Source organism: Labeo rohita, chromosome 18 (genome assembly GCF_022985175.1).
Source record: "Labeo rohita strain BAU-BD-2019 chromosome 18, IGBB_LRoh.1.0, whole genome shotgun sequence".
Classification (NCBI taxonomy): domain Eukaryota; kingdom Metazoa; phylum Chordata; class Actinopteri; order Cypriniformes; family Cyprinidae; genus Labeo; species Labeo rohita.
In genome coordinates, this window is record NC_066886.1 from 26699268 (window position 1) to 26716193 (window position 16926).

Consider the following 16926-nt stretch of genomic DNA (forward strand, 5'->3'; position numbering starts at 1 on the left):
GCTTTTAGTGTCTCACTCCAAGTCCATGACGTCCATAAAACTGTGGAGAGCAGGGAAAAGAAAAAAGAAAAGAAAAGTTCACCTAAAAAGTTTCAGTTTTCCCCATCAAACATATTTGACATATTTATGGTTACTATGTTTTGTTTTTGTTTTTTTTTAGATGTTTTTGAAGTCTCTTCTGTATAGAAATTTGATCAAATTGCATTTATTTGTTCAAAAATACATTAAATGTCTTAAGTCTTTACTGTCACTTTTTGATCAATTTAATGCATTTTTTTCCAAGAAAGGAATATATGTATATAATTTGATAAGCAGTGACAGTAAATAAATTTATAAAACTATTTATATTTCAAATAAATGCAGTTCTTTTGAACTTTCTGTTCATCAAATAATAAAAAAAACATTTCCACAAAAATATGAAGCAGCACAAATGTTGATAGTAATTTTTCCTAAGCAGCAAACCAGCATATTTCTGTTACAAATTACATGCTATACTATATTATAATAGAAACTGTTATATTAAATTGTAATAATATTTCAATATTACTGTTTTTACTGTATTTTCAGCCATAACATAAGTTATTAGATTTCACTTGGACTAAATTGTAATTTTACAACAGGATAGCATCTATGAATTGCATCATTACAGATATATTCAATTAAATAAATACAAAATGTACAAATTTCAATAAAATATGACTTTGAAGGATATTTTAGTTTACCATAAATGCTTGTTAGTGCACTCAGCCGTAACTTCAACCATAACTCAAAGACTTATTATGAAATTACAAATAAAGATGCACTGAAGTTCTACTTAAGTGGGTCGGATAAGCACTCCGCGATACCTTTCATTATATATTCTTTTAAAGTAGAGTATTTACGTAATAAGAAGTCATCAAAAGTATGCTAAACTTTTAAAGGGTGGCTCTTTACAGGTTTGAACATCCTTGACCTTTTTATCAGAGGAGACCCTCTCCTGCCAGTGGCGGATGTTTTTGGCAGTTAACTGCGTACTGTGACCTTCAGGTCCTCCTACTCACAAGTTCGGTGCTCATAATTATATGAGGTGACACATGAACAGGTTTTGTTTGAAAAAAAAGGGTTGTGTGAGGCACTTTCATCTTTCTTTTTCTGTATTTTACTTTCTGCCAAATCAGGAAGCTTTTTTAACACTACTGTAGCAAAATCAACAGTTAAGAGTGTAAATTATGGCTGTAATTGTCTTTATTATGTATTTTAGCTTTCACTTGCTGTCAGAGAATAATGGGAAATGCAGCTTGGCTGCACAAGCTTGTCACCTCATAAATCGGCTAAATGAGGAGTGTTTTCTGCCAAGCTTTACTGCTCGTCCTCATCAACAGTGCACAAATTATGTACAAACTACTGTACACTGCACGGTAAATTTTCATAAATTATGACCAATGCTAATTTATTTCTGCCATTTTTCCTTAAATGACACGTTTTCAACAGTCCCATTAGAATTGCATTATTCATATGCACACATATTACACAGCCCTGCTTTATGACGCTGTGTTCAAAAATTACACCATTACACTTTTGTTTTCCCAAAATATTATGCAAGTTTCAGTGCATTTTTCAAAAAACAACAAAAGCAAATGTCAAAACTTTTGGGTTTAATGAAAAAAGTCTTCAAAATGTATCATTGATCTGCAAAAGAGAGGAAAATATGCTCAAATGCACCATTTATTGTCGAAGAACTTTAAACATAAGTTTATAAATAAGCTTTTTTCACTTTTCTGTCTCTGTTTGGATGTAGTAAAACACATACAGATGTGGCACGATACATCTGGCTCATGTTTGCTTTTTCCTCTGTCACTAGCCATAATTCTGGCTATTCATGCATGTGAAAATGGGTCGAGAATTGAGCAAATTGTTGTAATGTGGCTCAGAAGAAAACTGGAATCATATGTTTTCTGCTGATTAAGTGATAATACAAAAATGCCTTTATGAATGCATCAAAATGCATCATATTTTGTAAGAAAGAATCAGCATGAAAGAAACAAGAATTGGTCTCCATTCGCAAAATACGATGCAGGACAGAAGCAATACTCTTTCTGACTATCCAAATCTGATTTGACCTTTGACCTTATTTTATTTTTTCCACATATCTTTCTGTGTTAGGCTGAATGACGCTCCAGTGAGAGGCTATGAGGAGGATGTGGGTAACAAGACAACATTACGTCTGTTTTACCCTGAATCCGCCTCCTATAATCCGGGTATCCACAATGACCCAGACACCCTGATGGTCCTGGTTCCTTTCAAGCTGGAGGACCTCCGTTGGCTAAAAGAGATCCTGTATGATGAGAAGAGGGTCAGTCTGTCTTACCTTTTTCCTTGTGTGCCAGCATGCATCTGGTTTCCCAGTAATCATGAGGCGCTGTGCTCGATTTAGATTCGAAAGGGTTTCTGGAAGCCTCCTCCCCAGATCTGGCTTGGCCAGGCCGGACAGATACGTGTCCTGGACCCGTATTTCCTTCGCCTAACAGCCAGTGAGCTGCTTCAAATTCCCCTGCAACCGCGCCGACAACAGGTGAGATCTGCACACACGATTTATGGAATGATAAACACTCTTATTGCCAGGGAAACACTCTTACTTTGGCAGAAAAGAGGTTCTAAAGAATATAATTACTTTTGGTTTCATCTCAGAAATGTATATAGTGTCATTTTTGCATATTTGATAGTATTGTGATGAGATTTTGTTCCAAAATCTGACGAGTTGCAAACATAGGCTGCATTTTAATGCATCATACATAGATTCTAGACATTAAACTGGCCTAAACTTTAAGGTAGCCAATAAATAAATAAATGAATTTAGCATAAGCATAAATTTTACATAGAAGTTTTTAAGTATCAATTTAGATTATTAAAAAAAAAAATCAATTATATTATTTCTTATTATTTTATATATTATTTATACATTTCTAAAACAATTCTGTTTAATTAGGATTGGTTGTTTTATCCAATATATTTTAAACTTAAAATCAGGACTGAGGCTCCTGTGCTCTTTGTGAGGAATACTGTATTTTCAATATGCAAAAAAGTAGGTTGTAATTGCAAATCTTCCATGTGACAGCGGAAGATATACATTTTTGCAGACAGATTGTAGATACTGTTCAGATGTTTTGGGGTCAGTAAACTTAGTGATATTTTTGAAAGAAGTCTCATTTACTTGATCAAAAAATACAGTAAAAACAGTAATATTGTGAAATATTATTCTAATTTAATACAGCAGTTTTCTATGTGAATATATTGTAAAATATAATTTATTCCTGTGATGTAAAGCTGAATTTTCAGCATCATTATTCCAGTCTTTAGTGTCACATGATCCTTCAGAAATCATTCTAATATGTTGATTTGCTACTCAAGAACAATTTCTGATTATTATTAATGTAAAACAGTTGTGCTGCTTTCGTATTTCTGTGGAAATGGTAATACATTTTATTTATTTGTTTTTTTGGGTACTTCCGACACTCATTAACTGATTATTAACTGTTATCAGACAAGATTATTTTAAATTAGAATTGTATTATTTTGGAAAGGATAAGTGTCTGTGATCCGTTAAAAATACCAAAATTTGTTCTCCAGGGATTCATTTTACATGCGTCTTTGTAAGAAAAATATCCATATTTAAAACATAAGAATCACTTTAATCTAGCTTGCGCTAACAGTTGTACACAGAACATGCTTTTTCGACAAGGGGCATGGCAGTACTGAAACACCGTCTAAGCCAATCGCAACGCAGTGGGACAGCTAACCAATCACAACACATTTAGTTTTTCGGAAGGCGGTCCTTCATTAAACCCGGAACTAATCGAGCCTTATGTGCCAGGCTGGGAGAGATGTATATGTAATAATGTAAATTATGTTAAAAATAATGCGTTTTTCGAACCACCAAGCATGAAAGCATGTTCTAGTCCACCCCCAAAACAAAATCAAGACTGTAAAAGAGCATAATAGGACCCCTTTCATTTTTGTGCTGCACGAAAGAAAGACGGCTGAAAGCGGCATGCTGTTTTTCTTTATTTCACAAAAGCACAACGATTTGTTTTTATTGTGAATGTACACAAATAGAACCAAACTGTTTACGGTTTTGATTATCTGAATGACTAGAAGTTGTTTTCACTGTTAGAAGGGAAAAAAAAAACAAGTGATTGTGCCAGGGCTGCACACACACACACACACACACACACAGTTAAGCATTGCTAACTTGACAGTGCAGCCTTTCCATTATCAACATAAAATACAGTCAGCCAAACATATGGAAAAATCACACTGCTTAATCGTTATCAACATATCAACATACTGCCGTGATATTATGCCAAACAATTTGTTTTATGTGGATATTGGAATGCGAGTGAAGTACAAAACCAGGTTTGCATAATAAATAATATTTTGGCATTCAAATACAACTCGAATACGGAAACATTTGGATTTGTGCCGTATGAGAGACCCAGCGTTAGTTTAGCTTTAGCCTAAATATATTCGTTTTGGCTTGTCGTTTATATAGCCTAGCTTCTTATGTTTTTCATTCTTGTTCTTTTCTGAATACTGTTAAATTGAAAGGATTTTTTGTGAAGGGAGGGGAGCTAAAATAGCCTAGCCTATGTTTGTAGTGTTTGTAAACGTTTCTGTCGACATCAGGTCTATTTCTGAATGTAATAATAAATGTTATAGGCCTACGTGATTTATCTTTTTTTTTTTTAACTCGCAAAAATCAAATTTTATTTTATTTTAACCATCCAGCAAATGTTTTAAAATATTTTGATAAATTACTGAAAAAAACTAAATGACATTTTAAACCGTTTAACTGATTGTATTAATTGTCAGAATTCTTTTTGTTGGTTAACAGTTAACCGGTTAAAATGAGCATGCCTAGTACTGACCCCGAATGTTTGAACGGTATTTGGTTTTCACTTGCATCTCTTACAGTAGTGAAGGTCAGACTATCATTCTTACATATCGACTTAAACCGTAAATGATGCTGTTTTTAATAAAATCACAATCCAACTGGCGAGCGTTTAACTCAGCCAAGCCAATTTTCACTCGCATGTGTTAATTTTGGATCCTGCTTGTTTTTCAAAGAGAGCCAAGAGGTTTGTTGTTGTGAAATGTCTGTACGGTCAATTATCTGTAGTGTTTTTCAAATCAGAGTCCACAAGTGTCCTGATAATGCACAGAGAGTTACGATTAGAAGTGTGTCTGTTTATTTCTGGTACATGCCAGTACCAGCCAGGAAACATAAATGATTCTTGACAAGCTCAAAGTGCTTTGCACTTCCTCTCCACCCAACTCTACTCTCTTTCTCTCTGCGTCAATCTGTCTTTCATTGTCATTTTGTCATTCATATTTTTCACCTAAGAATAGTGAGTCAGTCAGGCTTAGACAAACACGAATATATCCTTTTCCCCATCTGTGTACTTTTGTATTTTTGGAAGCACACCCCTCCGCATATATCTGTCAGGCAGCCATTTATTCGGTATGTTTTGGAGGGCTGTGATTGGACGGACGGTGCAGACGCACGTGCAACAGATGTATCGTCTCGCTTCTTATATTCCTCTGGCAGCTTAAGAAGGTTCACCTCACGTGTACTGCACTGACAGGGACCCCTGCTAACTCCGGGCTGCCGGCCAGAATCACAGAGACGACGTGCTCGGGAGGGAGGCAAACAGAGACATGCTCTGTCAATAAACATGGAGGAGCATTGTGGGAAACACACGTGTACATACACGGCCACTTCTGGAGCTTTATTCAGAGAAACAAGCTGAAACAAATTGGCTGTCTTTAGTCAAACTTTAGTCAACATGCTATAGGCCCAACTAGTTCTTAATCTGGACACTGATTGGCAGAAATCAGAACTGCCTACTTCCTGTCAGACTTCAGTAGGAAATGCGTGCACACCCACTGCTTCTAAAAATAGAATTAGAACAAAAAAACAGAAAATATTAAGAGGAAATGATCAGGCTCCTCAGTAACATGCATTGTATATTAAGGGTTCACACAGTCACAGAAACCATATGACATTTTATAAAAATAATTTCCAGGCCTGGAAAAAAATAATAGAAATGAATCAAATATTTAAATAAATAAAAAAAAAAAAATTTAATTAAGTAGAATCTCTACTATAAATCCTAAAATGACTGTACCCTCATTATTGCTTTTATATAGCCAGATACTTCTATTCAAGGTTGTTATAGTTAACTAAAAGTAAAATTCTGTTAACTACAACTTTTCCCTCAGTAAAGTCATAATTTGCTGCTTATTAATAGATAGTAAGGTAGTTGTTAAGTTTAGGTATTGGGTAGGATTAGGCATGTAGAATAAGGTCATGTAGAACACAAGGCATTAATATGTGTTTGATTAGTACTAATAAATGGCTAATATTCTAGTAATGTACATGCTAATAAGCAACTAGTTAAGAAACCATAAAATAAAGTGTTACCAAAATCTTAAACAGTTGGCAAGGCATCTTTTCTCATTTTATTTTAGTTCAACTTAGTTCAAAACAGAGTTACGTCACTTGCAGCTGCGTGCGCATAGTGGTTGAAATACGGATAAAATCCATGGAATAAGAGAAAAAAACATATTTGTACTGTTTGATGTCAAAATCAGAATGCAAATAATTTTTATAGAATACTGTCATCAAAGATGCCATTTGAAGCTAAACGCATACGTACATACTATGGATGAAAACTGCTGTGATTACTCCACTTTTAAAGGGGTCATCGGATGCAAAGTTCACTTTTACATGTTGTTTGAACATTAATGTGTGTTGGCAGTGTATGTACAAATCTACCCTATAATGATAAACATTTATCTGTAAAAATAATATCCCCTTTTTCAAATCGAGCCATTCTCAGATGCCTGTCGGTGTGACGTCACACCGACAGAGGCCGCTCCCACAATAGTTGATTGACATGAGCTTCTTACCTCAGATCAGCTGTAACAGTCCGACCTCCATTGTTTCGATGCAGGAGCAGGAATGTAAATTAGACAAGAATATCTCAGATTGACCGATTGAAGTGTTATATTGCTGGATGTAATAATGAACGTAGTGGTCGTCATTTACTCCCGACATCTGAGCCGCTGAAGATGCAGTGGATTACGTTTGTTTGTGAATGGAATGCACCTCCCGATATACATATATCCCTCTATGTTCGTGCAAATCATTTGTGATCCAGCTTTACCTACAGCAGAAGTGAGTATAAGGGTTTTTTTTTTATCTTTGCGATCGCCTTTCCTAATAACATGCTAGTTAGCAAGTTTAGCAGCTAAACATGGCTAAATGCGGCTAAAGTAAACAGGCTTGTCACTCCACAAAGAGAAGAGAGGGGTGGGGCGAGCAGAGCTCATGAACATTTAAAGCAACCTCGACCAGAACAGGGTGATTTTTGCTGAGCTGATTTTGGCAAGGTAAAAAGGTATTATTAACACTACCATTGAGAAATTTTAACCAAAGTGTATTATAAACTTTTTATTGAGACCCTAAGAATCATATCAACTTGAGGAAAATGGGCATCCAATGACCCCTTTAAAGCATAAATTTGATTTAAACAATAGGTCTACGTAATATTGACATATGATGCTCATAGAGGACGTATTGTTTTAGCCCTACAGTGACAGTATGACATATTATTTAAACTTATTACTATTAACATTTTTACATAACATTCATTTATTTTATCTCACAATTCTGACTTTTTCTTGCAAATGCAAGTTTATATCTCCAAATCGAACTTTATAACTCGATTTAACTTAAAAAATAGTGAGTTTGTCAATTCTGAGGGGAAAAAAGCCAGATGTGTGGGATATAAACTCCTAGTCTGAGCCGAGGGGAAAAGAGAGAATGACAAGTTGTTTTTACTTATTAGAATTATGAGATATAATCTCGGAATTGCAAGAATAAAGTCAAAATTTTGACATATAAAATCAAATGTACCTTTTTTTTTTGTTATTTTATTCCATGGCTCCATAGACTGCCACCAGGCTCCGTCCACAAAAACCACCATCCCTGTTTCGGATCTGTAACACTATCCCACTATCAAACATCAATTTTGTTGCATAACAGTGCTTATCGCTGGGTGACAAGCTCTTGTAATATGCAGAGAACATTTTGAAAATGACATCTAATCAATATATTCTATATTCTTTTTATAAATGTAACCATTTTGTACCGTATCCATGTGATTCTCTAGCCAGAAAGGCTATCTCTGCAATCATGATGCGTGCACATCCCGAATGTTTACAAACTGATAACTGGTCCATTTGGAAAAAAAAATAACCAATTAACAAAATATATACCAATATTAACAGTTAAATTAAAATAACACTTCTTCTAGATTAGTAATTTATTTCATTTATTTATTTCCCATCCATTTTTCTTCTTATTTACAGGGCACACATTTTTTTCTATTTCTAATGAACTTTTCTGAGACATTTTGAATAAGTTCTCAAGTTCATGGCATTACTGTGATCATGATCTACAACCAGATAGTGTCCAAATATGTTTTTCTTAAGTGTTAAATACCACATATGTAGTAAAACTTAAGTGCACAGGGACATTGGTGTTGCACAATGTTTACAGCCATGTTTGGAAAGGAAAAGAGATGAACTCTTGTTCTTATGAGGAACATGCAGACAGTGTTGTTGAAATGAAGGCTGAGATGCGCAATGTTTTTGAGATGTATGAGCGTGTTTAGAGAGTAGGGGGAGTTTTGTGTAGGAGTGCACAGATCAGTAGCTGCGAAAATCATGGAGCAATGCGGAAAAGCTAATGACTTGGAACAAGAGAGAGATAGATGCAGCTTAAGCAGTCAGGGCTGGAAAAAGCCAAGATGCATTACCTTCTTTTACTACTGTAAGTGGAAAGTTTCCAATTTAAAAGGTGATTTCTGGCAATAATTTACAGAGAATACATTTTAAATGGTTTATTGCATTGTTTTGATGGCAGGATATGTGTGTGTGTTAAACTTTTCCACAAAGTTTAAAACCTCATAAAATTTTTACAAGCACAGTTTTATGTCTTATGTTGACATATTTCCTATTTAAAGCTTATGTGGAAACATGAGAAGAGCTTATTCTGTTTTTGTTTTTTTTTTAATAGGCACTAGATTTGACGCTACTTCGCAGGCTTCTTTCTAGATGTTTGCAGGTGGGGCTAAAGGAAGGGCGAACATTTGATTAGACATATTTGTATAGCTAAAAAGCTAGTAAATCTGCTATAGATGCATATAGATGACTTAAACTAAAAGCTAAGATTTCATTGGGGTTTTGGTCATTCATAACGAGAGTTAAAAGCTGTCTTCAGCCGCCCCCTGCAGGAGGACAAAGACTATTAAACACTTTACCTGAACAGCACATTCTCTGTTTCTCCGTCAGAAACCAGTCCATCCCACCACTGGCATTCTGGCAGTATTTGTGGCACTAAACTACTGTGACGTTGTGCATGTGGCTGGATTCGGATATCCAGAGTTTAGGAACCAGAAAGAGCCTATCCACTACTACGGAAAAGAGACAATGAAATCCATGAAGGTTGGTTTTAAAGTGTCTCATTGCAAAATTGGAAAAACTAAGCTAAGGTTCATGCTTTGATTCTCACGTTGGCGAATATGTCACGTTGCATTGCTTTACTGAATGTTGCTGTTGTTTCAGAATTCCTACCATGATCTCAATCAAGAGGCTAAAGTGCTTAAGAAACTGGAAGACCAGGGGGCCATTTTATATCTTCATCGTCATTCCTGACACCCAACATGAAAACATATAAATAAAAACGGAGATGAACGCATGTAAATACAGCACTACAGATAACATTTTTATTTTCGGACTGAACTGAAATATCTAGTCCTCACACTGCAGAGCTGTTACTAGTTTCTGCATTTCTGCGTGATTTTTTTTTTTTTTTTACCTCAAGTATTTATAATGAATAAATATTTTCTGCTTATTTTTTGTTTCCTTTTGGGAACTTTTTAGAAAAATATCACCACTGGATATGTTGTGAACATCTTAAGTATTTAATAAAATGAAGTGAAATGCATCTTGTTTTTGGTTGACAATTTGCTTACTATAGGCAGATCTCATAAGATCTCAATTGTTTTTTATAGGCAAAATTTAATAGAGAACAAATGAAGATCATCTCCTAGTAATCTCAGATGTTTCCCCTCTGGAGGTTCAGAAGAGATGTCTCAAATTGTGTTCAGATTTGTCAAGAGATCTCAATATGATCTCTCTTTAAAATCCACAGTAATACAGCTCTGTACTTCTACTGTAGGAAAGTACTGTGATTAGTTTTATTAAAAATAAGGAATTTTATGAGAAACATCAAAACGGAATTGAAACAAAATTGAAACTGAGAACTCTGTTAAGTCTGCAAATCTATACTAAAACTAAAAAATGTTACAAGGAATTGGTATTCAGATTACAATCAATTTACTCAAGTACCACCAATACCTGAACCACAAAACCAGTCGTAAGGGTACATTTTTTAAAATTGCGATTTATATCATCTGAAAGCTGAATAAATAAGCTTTGTTAGGATAGTACAATGTTTGGCTGAGATATTTAAAAAATCTGGAATCTGAGGATGCAAAAAAAAAAAATATATATATATATATAGAGAGAGAGAGAGAGAGAGAGAGAGAGAGATTCACAAGTTTCCAATTTAAGTTCTTAGCAATGCATATTACTAATCAAAAATTACGTTTTGATATATTTATGGTAAGACATTTTACAAAAATATCCACATGATCTTTACTTAATATCCTTATGATTTTTGACATAAAAGAAAAATAGATAATTTTGACCCATACAATGTATTGTTGGCTGTTTCTACAAATGTACCTGTACGACTTATGACTGTTTTTTTGGTCCATGGTCACACATAAAAAATAACTGCAACAACAGAAAACGTTATCTGTACATGCCTGAGAAAAAATATAATATTCTAAATGCAAAAATAGCAAACAGAGTAAAAAAAAAAAAAAGAACAAAATATTATAATTTATATTTATCAACTACTGTAAATCTACCAAAATATCATCTTTTTTATTTTGAATTTTTGACAGAGCTTTTATTTTAGATAATCAAATTATTTAAAAAAAAAAAAAAAACTACAAATAGGATGTGAAGTAAATGTTGGATGAAATGCCTAATAAATAAATAAATCCAATCAATCAAATAAATATAAAATGCTTGCCACATAGATAAATAAATAAATTCTTCATAGCTCCCCTATTTAAAGAGATAGTTCACCCAAAAATGAAAATTCAATCATTAATTACTCACCCTCATGTCGCTTCAAACCTGTGAGACCTTCGTTAGTATTCAGAACTCAAATCAAGATATTTTTGATGGATCCAAGAGCTCTCTGACCCTCCACAGACAGCAAGAGTACTACCATGTTCAAGGTCCAGAAAGGTACCAAGAACATAGACAAAATAGTCCATGTGACATCAGTGGTTCAATTACAATTTTATGAAGCTATGAAAAACTAGAATAAAAACTTTATTCAACAGTTCTTCTCCTCCGCATCACCTTAGCACCATTTTGGACTATTTTGGCCCTGACTATATCTGAACGTAGTAGTTGCGTTGCTGTCTATGGAGCATCAGAAAGCTCTCAGATTTCATCAAAAATATCTGCATTTGTGTTCTGAAGACGGACAAAGGTTTTACGGGTTTGGAGCAACATGGGGTGAGAAATTAACAAGGGCAGCTGTGGCCTAATGGTTATGGAGTCGGGCTTGTAACCGAAAGGTTGCGGGTTCCCAGGTCCAGCAGGGATTGAGGGTGAGGGGGCAGTGAATAACCAGCGCTCTCTCCACCCTCAATACCACGACTGAGGTGAGTCCCTTGAGCAAGGCACCGAACCCCCAACTGCTCCCTGGGAACCATAGCAATATGCAGTGTGTGTACCTGGTATTTAAATACCAGTAAATTTTGACATTGTGGGGACATTTTTTAGGTCCCCATGAGGAAACAGGCTTATAAATCATGCAGAATGAGATTTTTTGAGAAAGTAAATGTGTGCACAGTCTCCTGTGAGGGCTAGGTTTAGGTGTAGGGCGATAGAATATACAGTTTGTACAGTATAAAAACCATTACGCCTATGGAATGTCCCCAAAAAAACATTGTGTGTGTGTTCACTACTGTGTGTGTGCACTTCCGAGTATGGGTCACCATACTTGGCCACACATCAGGTCCTTTCCTTTTTAAATGACAGATTTTTCATTTTTGGGTGAACTAACACTTTAATATCTATAAAGGACGAGTTCAGAACAGCAGTCTTTTTTTCTCACATAACCATATCTTCATTCCATACCAAAAGGCAGCAGATAATTTCCAAGTAGGAAAAAAGTGATCAACATTCTGAGTTACATAATCTGCATAATGCACTTTTGAAATTAAATGTAACACTAGAAGGATAAATCAGCTACATTTTTAAACTCAATCTCTTTCATTTTGGGATGAATCTGAAATAAGACATTTAATTATTTTTAAATAGGCTGAGCTGTAAAATATTCCTCTGTGCAGCAGTGATTGGGAAGTCATGAGCAGAATATCTGTAGTGATACCTCACACAGCCTGAAGAGGGCGATTGATCTACGTGGCAGCGTGACAGCGCTCTGTTTACAGAGCGAAGTGAGACATGAATCTACATGCATGCGCTGAAGCACATCATATGAACATGATGGCCTTATGTTCACTTTCTGCTTTCTGCTTCTTGTTTCGATCTGAAGTGGAAAGAGCTGCATTTCTGTTTGAGTTAGATTCATTACTCAGAGTTGCACAGAGGGGGAACATCTGGAATTGTGTCAGGCAGCAGAGAGTGTTTTTATGTGTCCAAATATGCTGCCAGACTGCAAGGCCTCATTGCTTAGAGCCCAAGTTAATATGACTAAATTTTTGGTCTCAGCAGCCCAATACAGCAAAAAAAAAAAAAAATAAAAATAAATAAATAAATAAAAAATCTAGTGAGAGGTGAACTTTTGGTGTCATTCAATTGGATGCTGCAAAACATGCACCAGTGGCTTTAAATCAGAAGCCATAATTGGAGGAAGCATGTGAAGACATCACATGTACACTCAAGACTGTTCTAGAAGGTAAGCATCCTTGTTGACCTTTGTTTTAGTAATTTATTTCTAGGTAGAAGCCCATGTATCTTTCACAGACAATACATCTCACAACAGAGGGTTTGCACTTGGTTTCCCAGATGTGTTGGCAAATTGGAGATACTCGGATGCAAACAACAGCATGGATTGCACGGTTAACGTACTGGTGAATACTTTGTTCTGCTAATTTATGCTTTCTAAACTATGGAAAACATATGTAGAAGCTGCTAAATCATATAAAGAAGGACTTAGTAAGCAGGAAAGGGTGCAATATTTTGACAAGCTAAAGTTTATAGGTGGTAAAGACATGTATGAGCAGTAATAATTAAGATATTAGCCTAATATTTCATCTACCTGATCAGAAATGATTAGAAAAAGCACAAATGTTGTCAAGATTCCTGCCCTGGAAATCCTGGTTCAGTTTGGCCAACCACAAACCCTTCTTTCCTCAGACAGTTTTTACACGCTTCTCCTTGATTTGTTATAACTTTTGGCAGTCTAGTACTCCAAATGTTTTTTTCCGGTCCGACTGATTAGTACAACCCAAACATGACAATAATTGACCATTTTCTGCAACAATAATCAGCTAAATTTGCAAGTTTTGTTCGGTTCAGTGGCATTGTTTACATTCAGTGCCACCAATATGTGTTTGTGACAAATCCAAGATGGTGAGCAAAATGAGAGAAATGTCAATATATTAACTTTTTATTAAATGCTGTATGATTAAAAATTAGTCAGTACAGTCTTAAAAATGAAATTTATATCCAATATGCATATATGTGATATTTACTTCTGTGTTTCTTATAATTACACTGTTAGCTTAGCAGCATGCTAACATTCCTCATAGCAATGTTCATTTGTTATCAAATCATTCTAGTGAATCAGATCTGTCGAATGAATCAGTTCAAAATCAGACTGAATGATTTGTTTATGAATTGAACTAAATTAGACTATAAAAGAAGTGTGGCGAATTGTTTTGAATGTGCACTTCTAGTGTACCTAAAATCTTGAAATTATATTTTAAATTACTACTAATATGATAAAAATGAAATAAAAGGCCACTTAAGTGTACTTAAAAAGAGACTCTCTCACGACCATTTGTTAAGTGCACTTTGTAATGATGTCAAATTAACAGTTTTACCTTAAAGTGTATTTTGATCATTTTGTCACGCTCTAACCCTCTGGTATTGTTCATTTGGGTGTCACACTTGTGTTGTTTGCAGTCAAAACTTACCGTGAAACACCTGAAATGTAACTTTTTTTTTTTTTTTTATTTTCAGCAAAATCAATGAAATACATTTTTGTTCCATAATATTTTTTCTTTTGTATTTTTTAAAAAATTATATGGTACTAATTAATATTTATGCAACAATTGTGATGTTTTTGTCCCATTGAAAATAATACTTTTTTAAAAATTTTATTATTATTTTTTTTTTTTTTTACAATTTTTATATTACTTTTCAATTATGGCAGTATTTCATGTTAAAATAGAGGCAGTGCCTTTAAAATCAAAATTTTAAAGTCAGTTTAGTGCCATCTGGTGGGAGTAAAAAAAACAACAACAAAAACATCTGCAATTCCATGGCTTAGCCACTAGATTCCTATATAAAATATATAAAACCTCTATATAAAATGCTTAGAAATTGTTTTTTTTATATTCATAAAAACTTATTTTTGTTAAGTTGTGGATTTAGATATATATTTGACATTCTCAAAGACAAGTTTTTGTAAAGGGTTTTTTTTTTTTTTTTTTTTTTTTTTTTTTTTTGAAATTTTGGTTTGAAATGTCAGTTTTTGCATCATACTAGAGTCAAACCTGAATACAGAGAAAGACATTTTGTTACACGTTTACTCCAAAATTCAACAAAAATGAACAGGAATGCTTTATCAGAGGTTAATCAATCTGATTTCATCCTTTTATTTGAGTCTTCTGACTAAATTTTACCAGCCACACCAGTTCATTTTTGACCGCAAGCAACACAAGTGTTTTTTTTTTTTTTTTTTTTAAGACCATTTAACTTTTTCGAATCAAGACCACACATTTTTGTGGTCACATAGTGACTGCCATAAAAGTCATTGAGTTTTTTAACATTACGATGAAGTAGTGATTTTTAAAATTTTGGTCTAAAATGACCAAACACCAGAGGGCTAAAGAAGTACATACTGTAATAATTTTAGTGGAACTGACATAAAAGTATATTTTAGTTTACCTTAAAAGCTTGTCAGTACAATTGGCAGTACATTTTAACCATATGTCAAAAGAATTATGAAAATACATGAAGTCCTACTTAAATGTGTCAAAAACAACACTCTTACATTCAATAATTGCATGTAGTATAAATTTAAACTATAATACATTTTCAGATAATTGTAAATAGCCATGAAGTGTCTAAAAACATTACATTGTTCTTTCTGTAATAAGCACTATTTTGAAAAGTATGCTGAAAGTGTACTTCAAAAGGGCCGTCTTTTAAGGACATGTCTGATTCATAGGTTTTGGAACACATCTAGTTTGTCATTTTACAGACTATTAAGATGCACATGTCATAGTCTTCAGCCCCTTTGCCATCAAGTTCTTCTCTATATTCTCTTATTTCAGTTCCATGCCAGTGTAGATAGAAACTGCGGCAGGAATTTCTCTCTGTAGGACTGGGCGACAACTCGTGAAGTAGTTTAGGGCACAACAGAGCAGTTGAAGTGCATCACTGGCCCTCTTCTTCAGAGGCTGGAGTGTCTGAACAGCGGTGGTTCCGTTTCCCCTGCAGAATCAGTGCGTAACCTGGATGCATTGCTTTGTCATACCTGATTGGTCATCCTAGTCTGTGTTATGCAACACACTTTTACATAATCAAAGAATATCTGTTTATATGACAACCGAAAACAAGGTCAGTGCGAGTTATCAATGGGACACCTTGTTCAAACACGCCTGTAGATGTGGGTAGACGTATGTTAACCTGCATGCGCCAGAGATCCGATATCAAAATTGCAAGTTTTGAGCAAACAAGGCCTGTGTGTCTTTCATCAATAATGCAGGAATGCATATGATGTTTTTTAAATCAATGTTAGAGTTGTTAGTTGCGTATTTTCATGTTTAAAAGTCAGATTTAAATGACGCATCGACTGGTAAATGACAGATATGTGTGATATTTAAATGCTCAGCTCTGTTCCAGTAATCAGCGTAGCTGCCTTGCATGAAAAGTATATGCAAATGGGAAGTACAGCTAGAAAAGCGGATGCTCTTCAATAATTTTCCCCTGCAGTACGATGCTGCTGCATCATCATGATGCTTGCGTGTAATTCTTGGCTCAGATGCACAAAGAGCTGCTGCTTTTTTCCATAATTGCAAAATCAGCTCTCTTTACGCACTTGAAGTGTTTGCATGCCAATAAATCTGTTTGATGCTTTTTTATTTTTTCCAAGCGTTCTTTGAACGTCAAGACAGCGTTGAGCGAAGATAATGTTGTGTACCTGAATGCTGTATTGTGCTCAGCGCACCCACACTCTGTTAAAAATTGTGCCAACCTGAACTGGTCTTTTTTTTTCCCCATGTGTTGAACCTTCCCACACATTGTGAAGAGCAAGGATTGTGCAGGTAATAGCGTGCAAACACACACTGATAGCACAGCGAGTTTTGGTGAAGAGGTAGATATATTGGGTTGCTCTTTTTTTGTTCAGATTCTGCTTCTGTTATCAGCAGGGTCATTCTGTGTCAAATCTATCTATCTATATATCTATATCTATATCTATATCTATCTATCTATATCTATATATATATTCTGTAGAAAGACAAACAGAAATAGTGA

General features: G+C 34.7%; 1 protein-coding gene across 3 annotated transcripts in view; it reads left to right on the top strand.

Annotated features, from left to right (window-relative positions):
- Positions 1-11130, top strand: part of st3gal4 (ST3 beta-galactoside alpha-2,3-sialyltransferase 4) — a 40193-nt gene extending 29063 nt beyond the window's left edge. For all 3 annotated transcript variants that reach the window (XM_051134736.1, XM_051134734.1, XM_051134737.1), the window contains exons 8-11: positions 2143-2332; positions 2414-2551; positions 9397-9549; positions 9670-11130. In XM_051134736.1, the coding sequence (XP_050990693.1) occupies positions 2143-2332; positions 2414-2551; positions 9397-9549; positions 9670-9759 (571 nt within the window). In that variant the 3' untranslated portion in view covers positions 9760-11130. The remainder of the gene's footprint in view (positions 1-2142; positions 2333-2413; positions 2552-9396; positions 9550-9669) is intronic.
- Positions 11131-16926: the final 5796 nt, after the last annotated feature.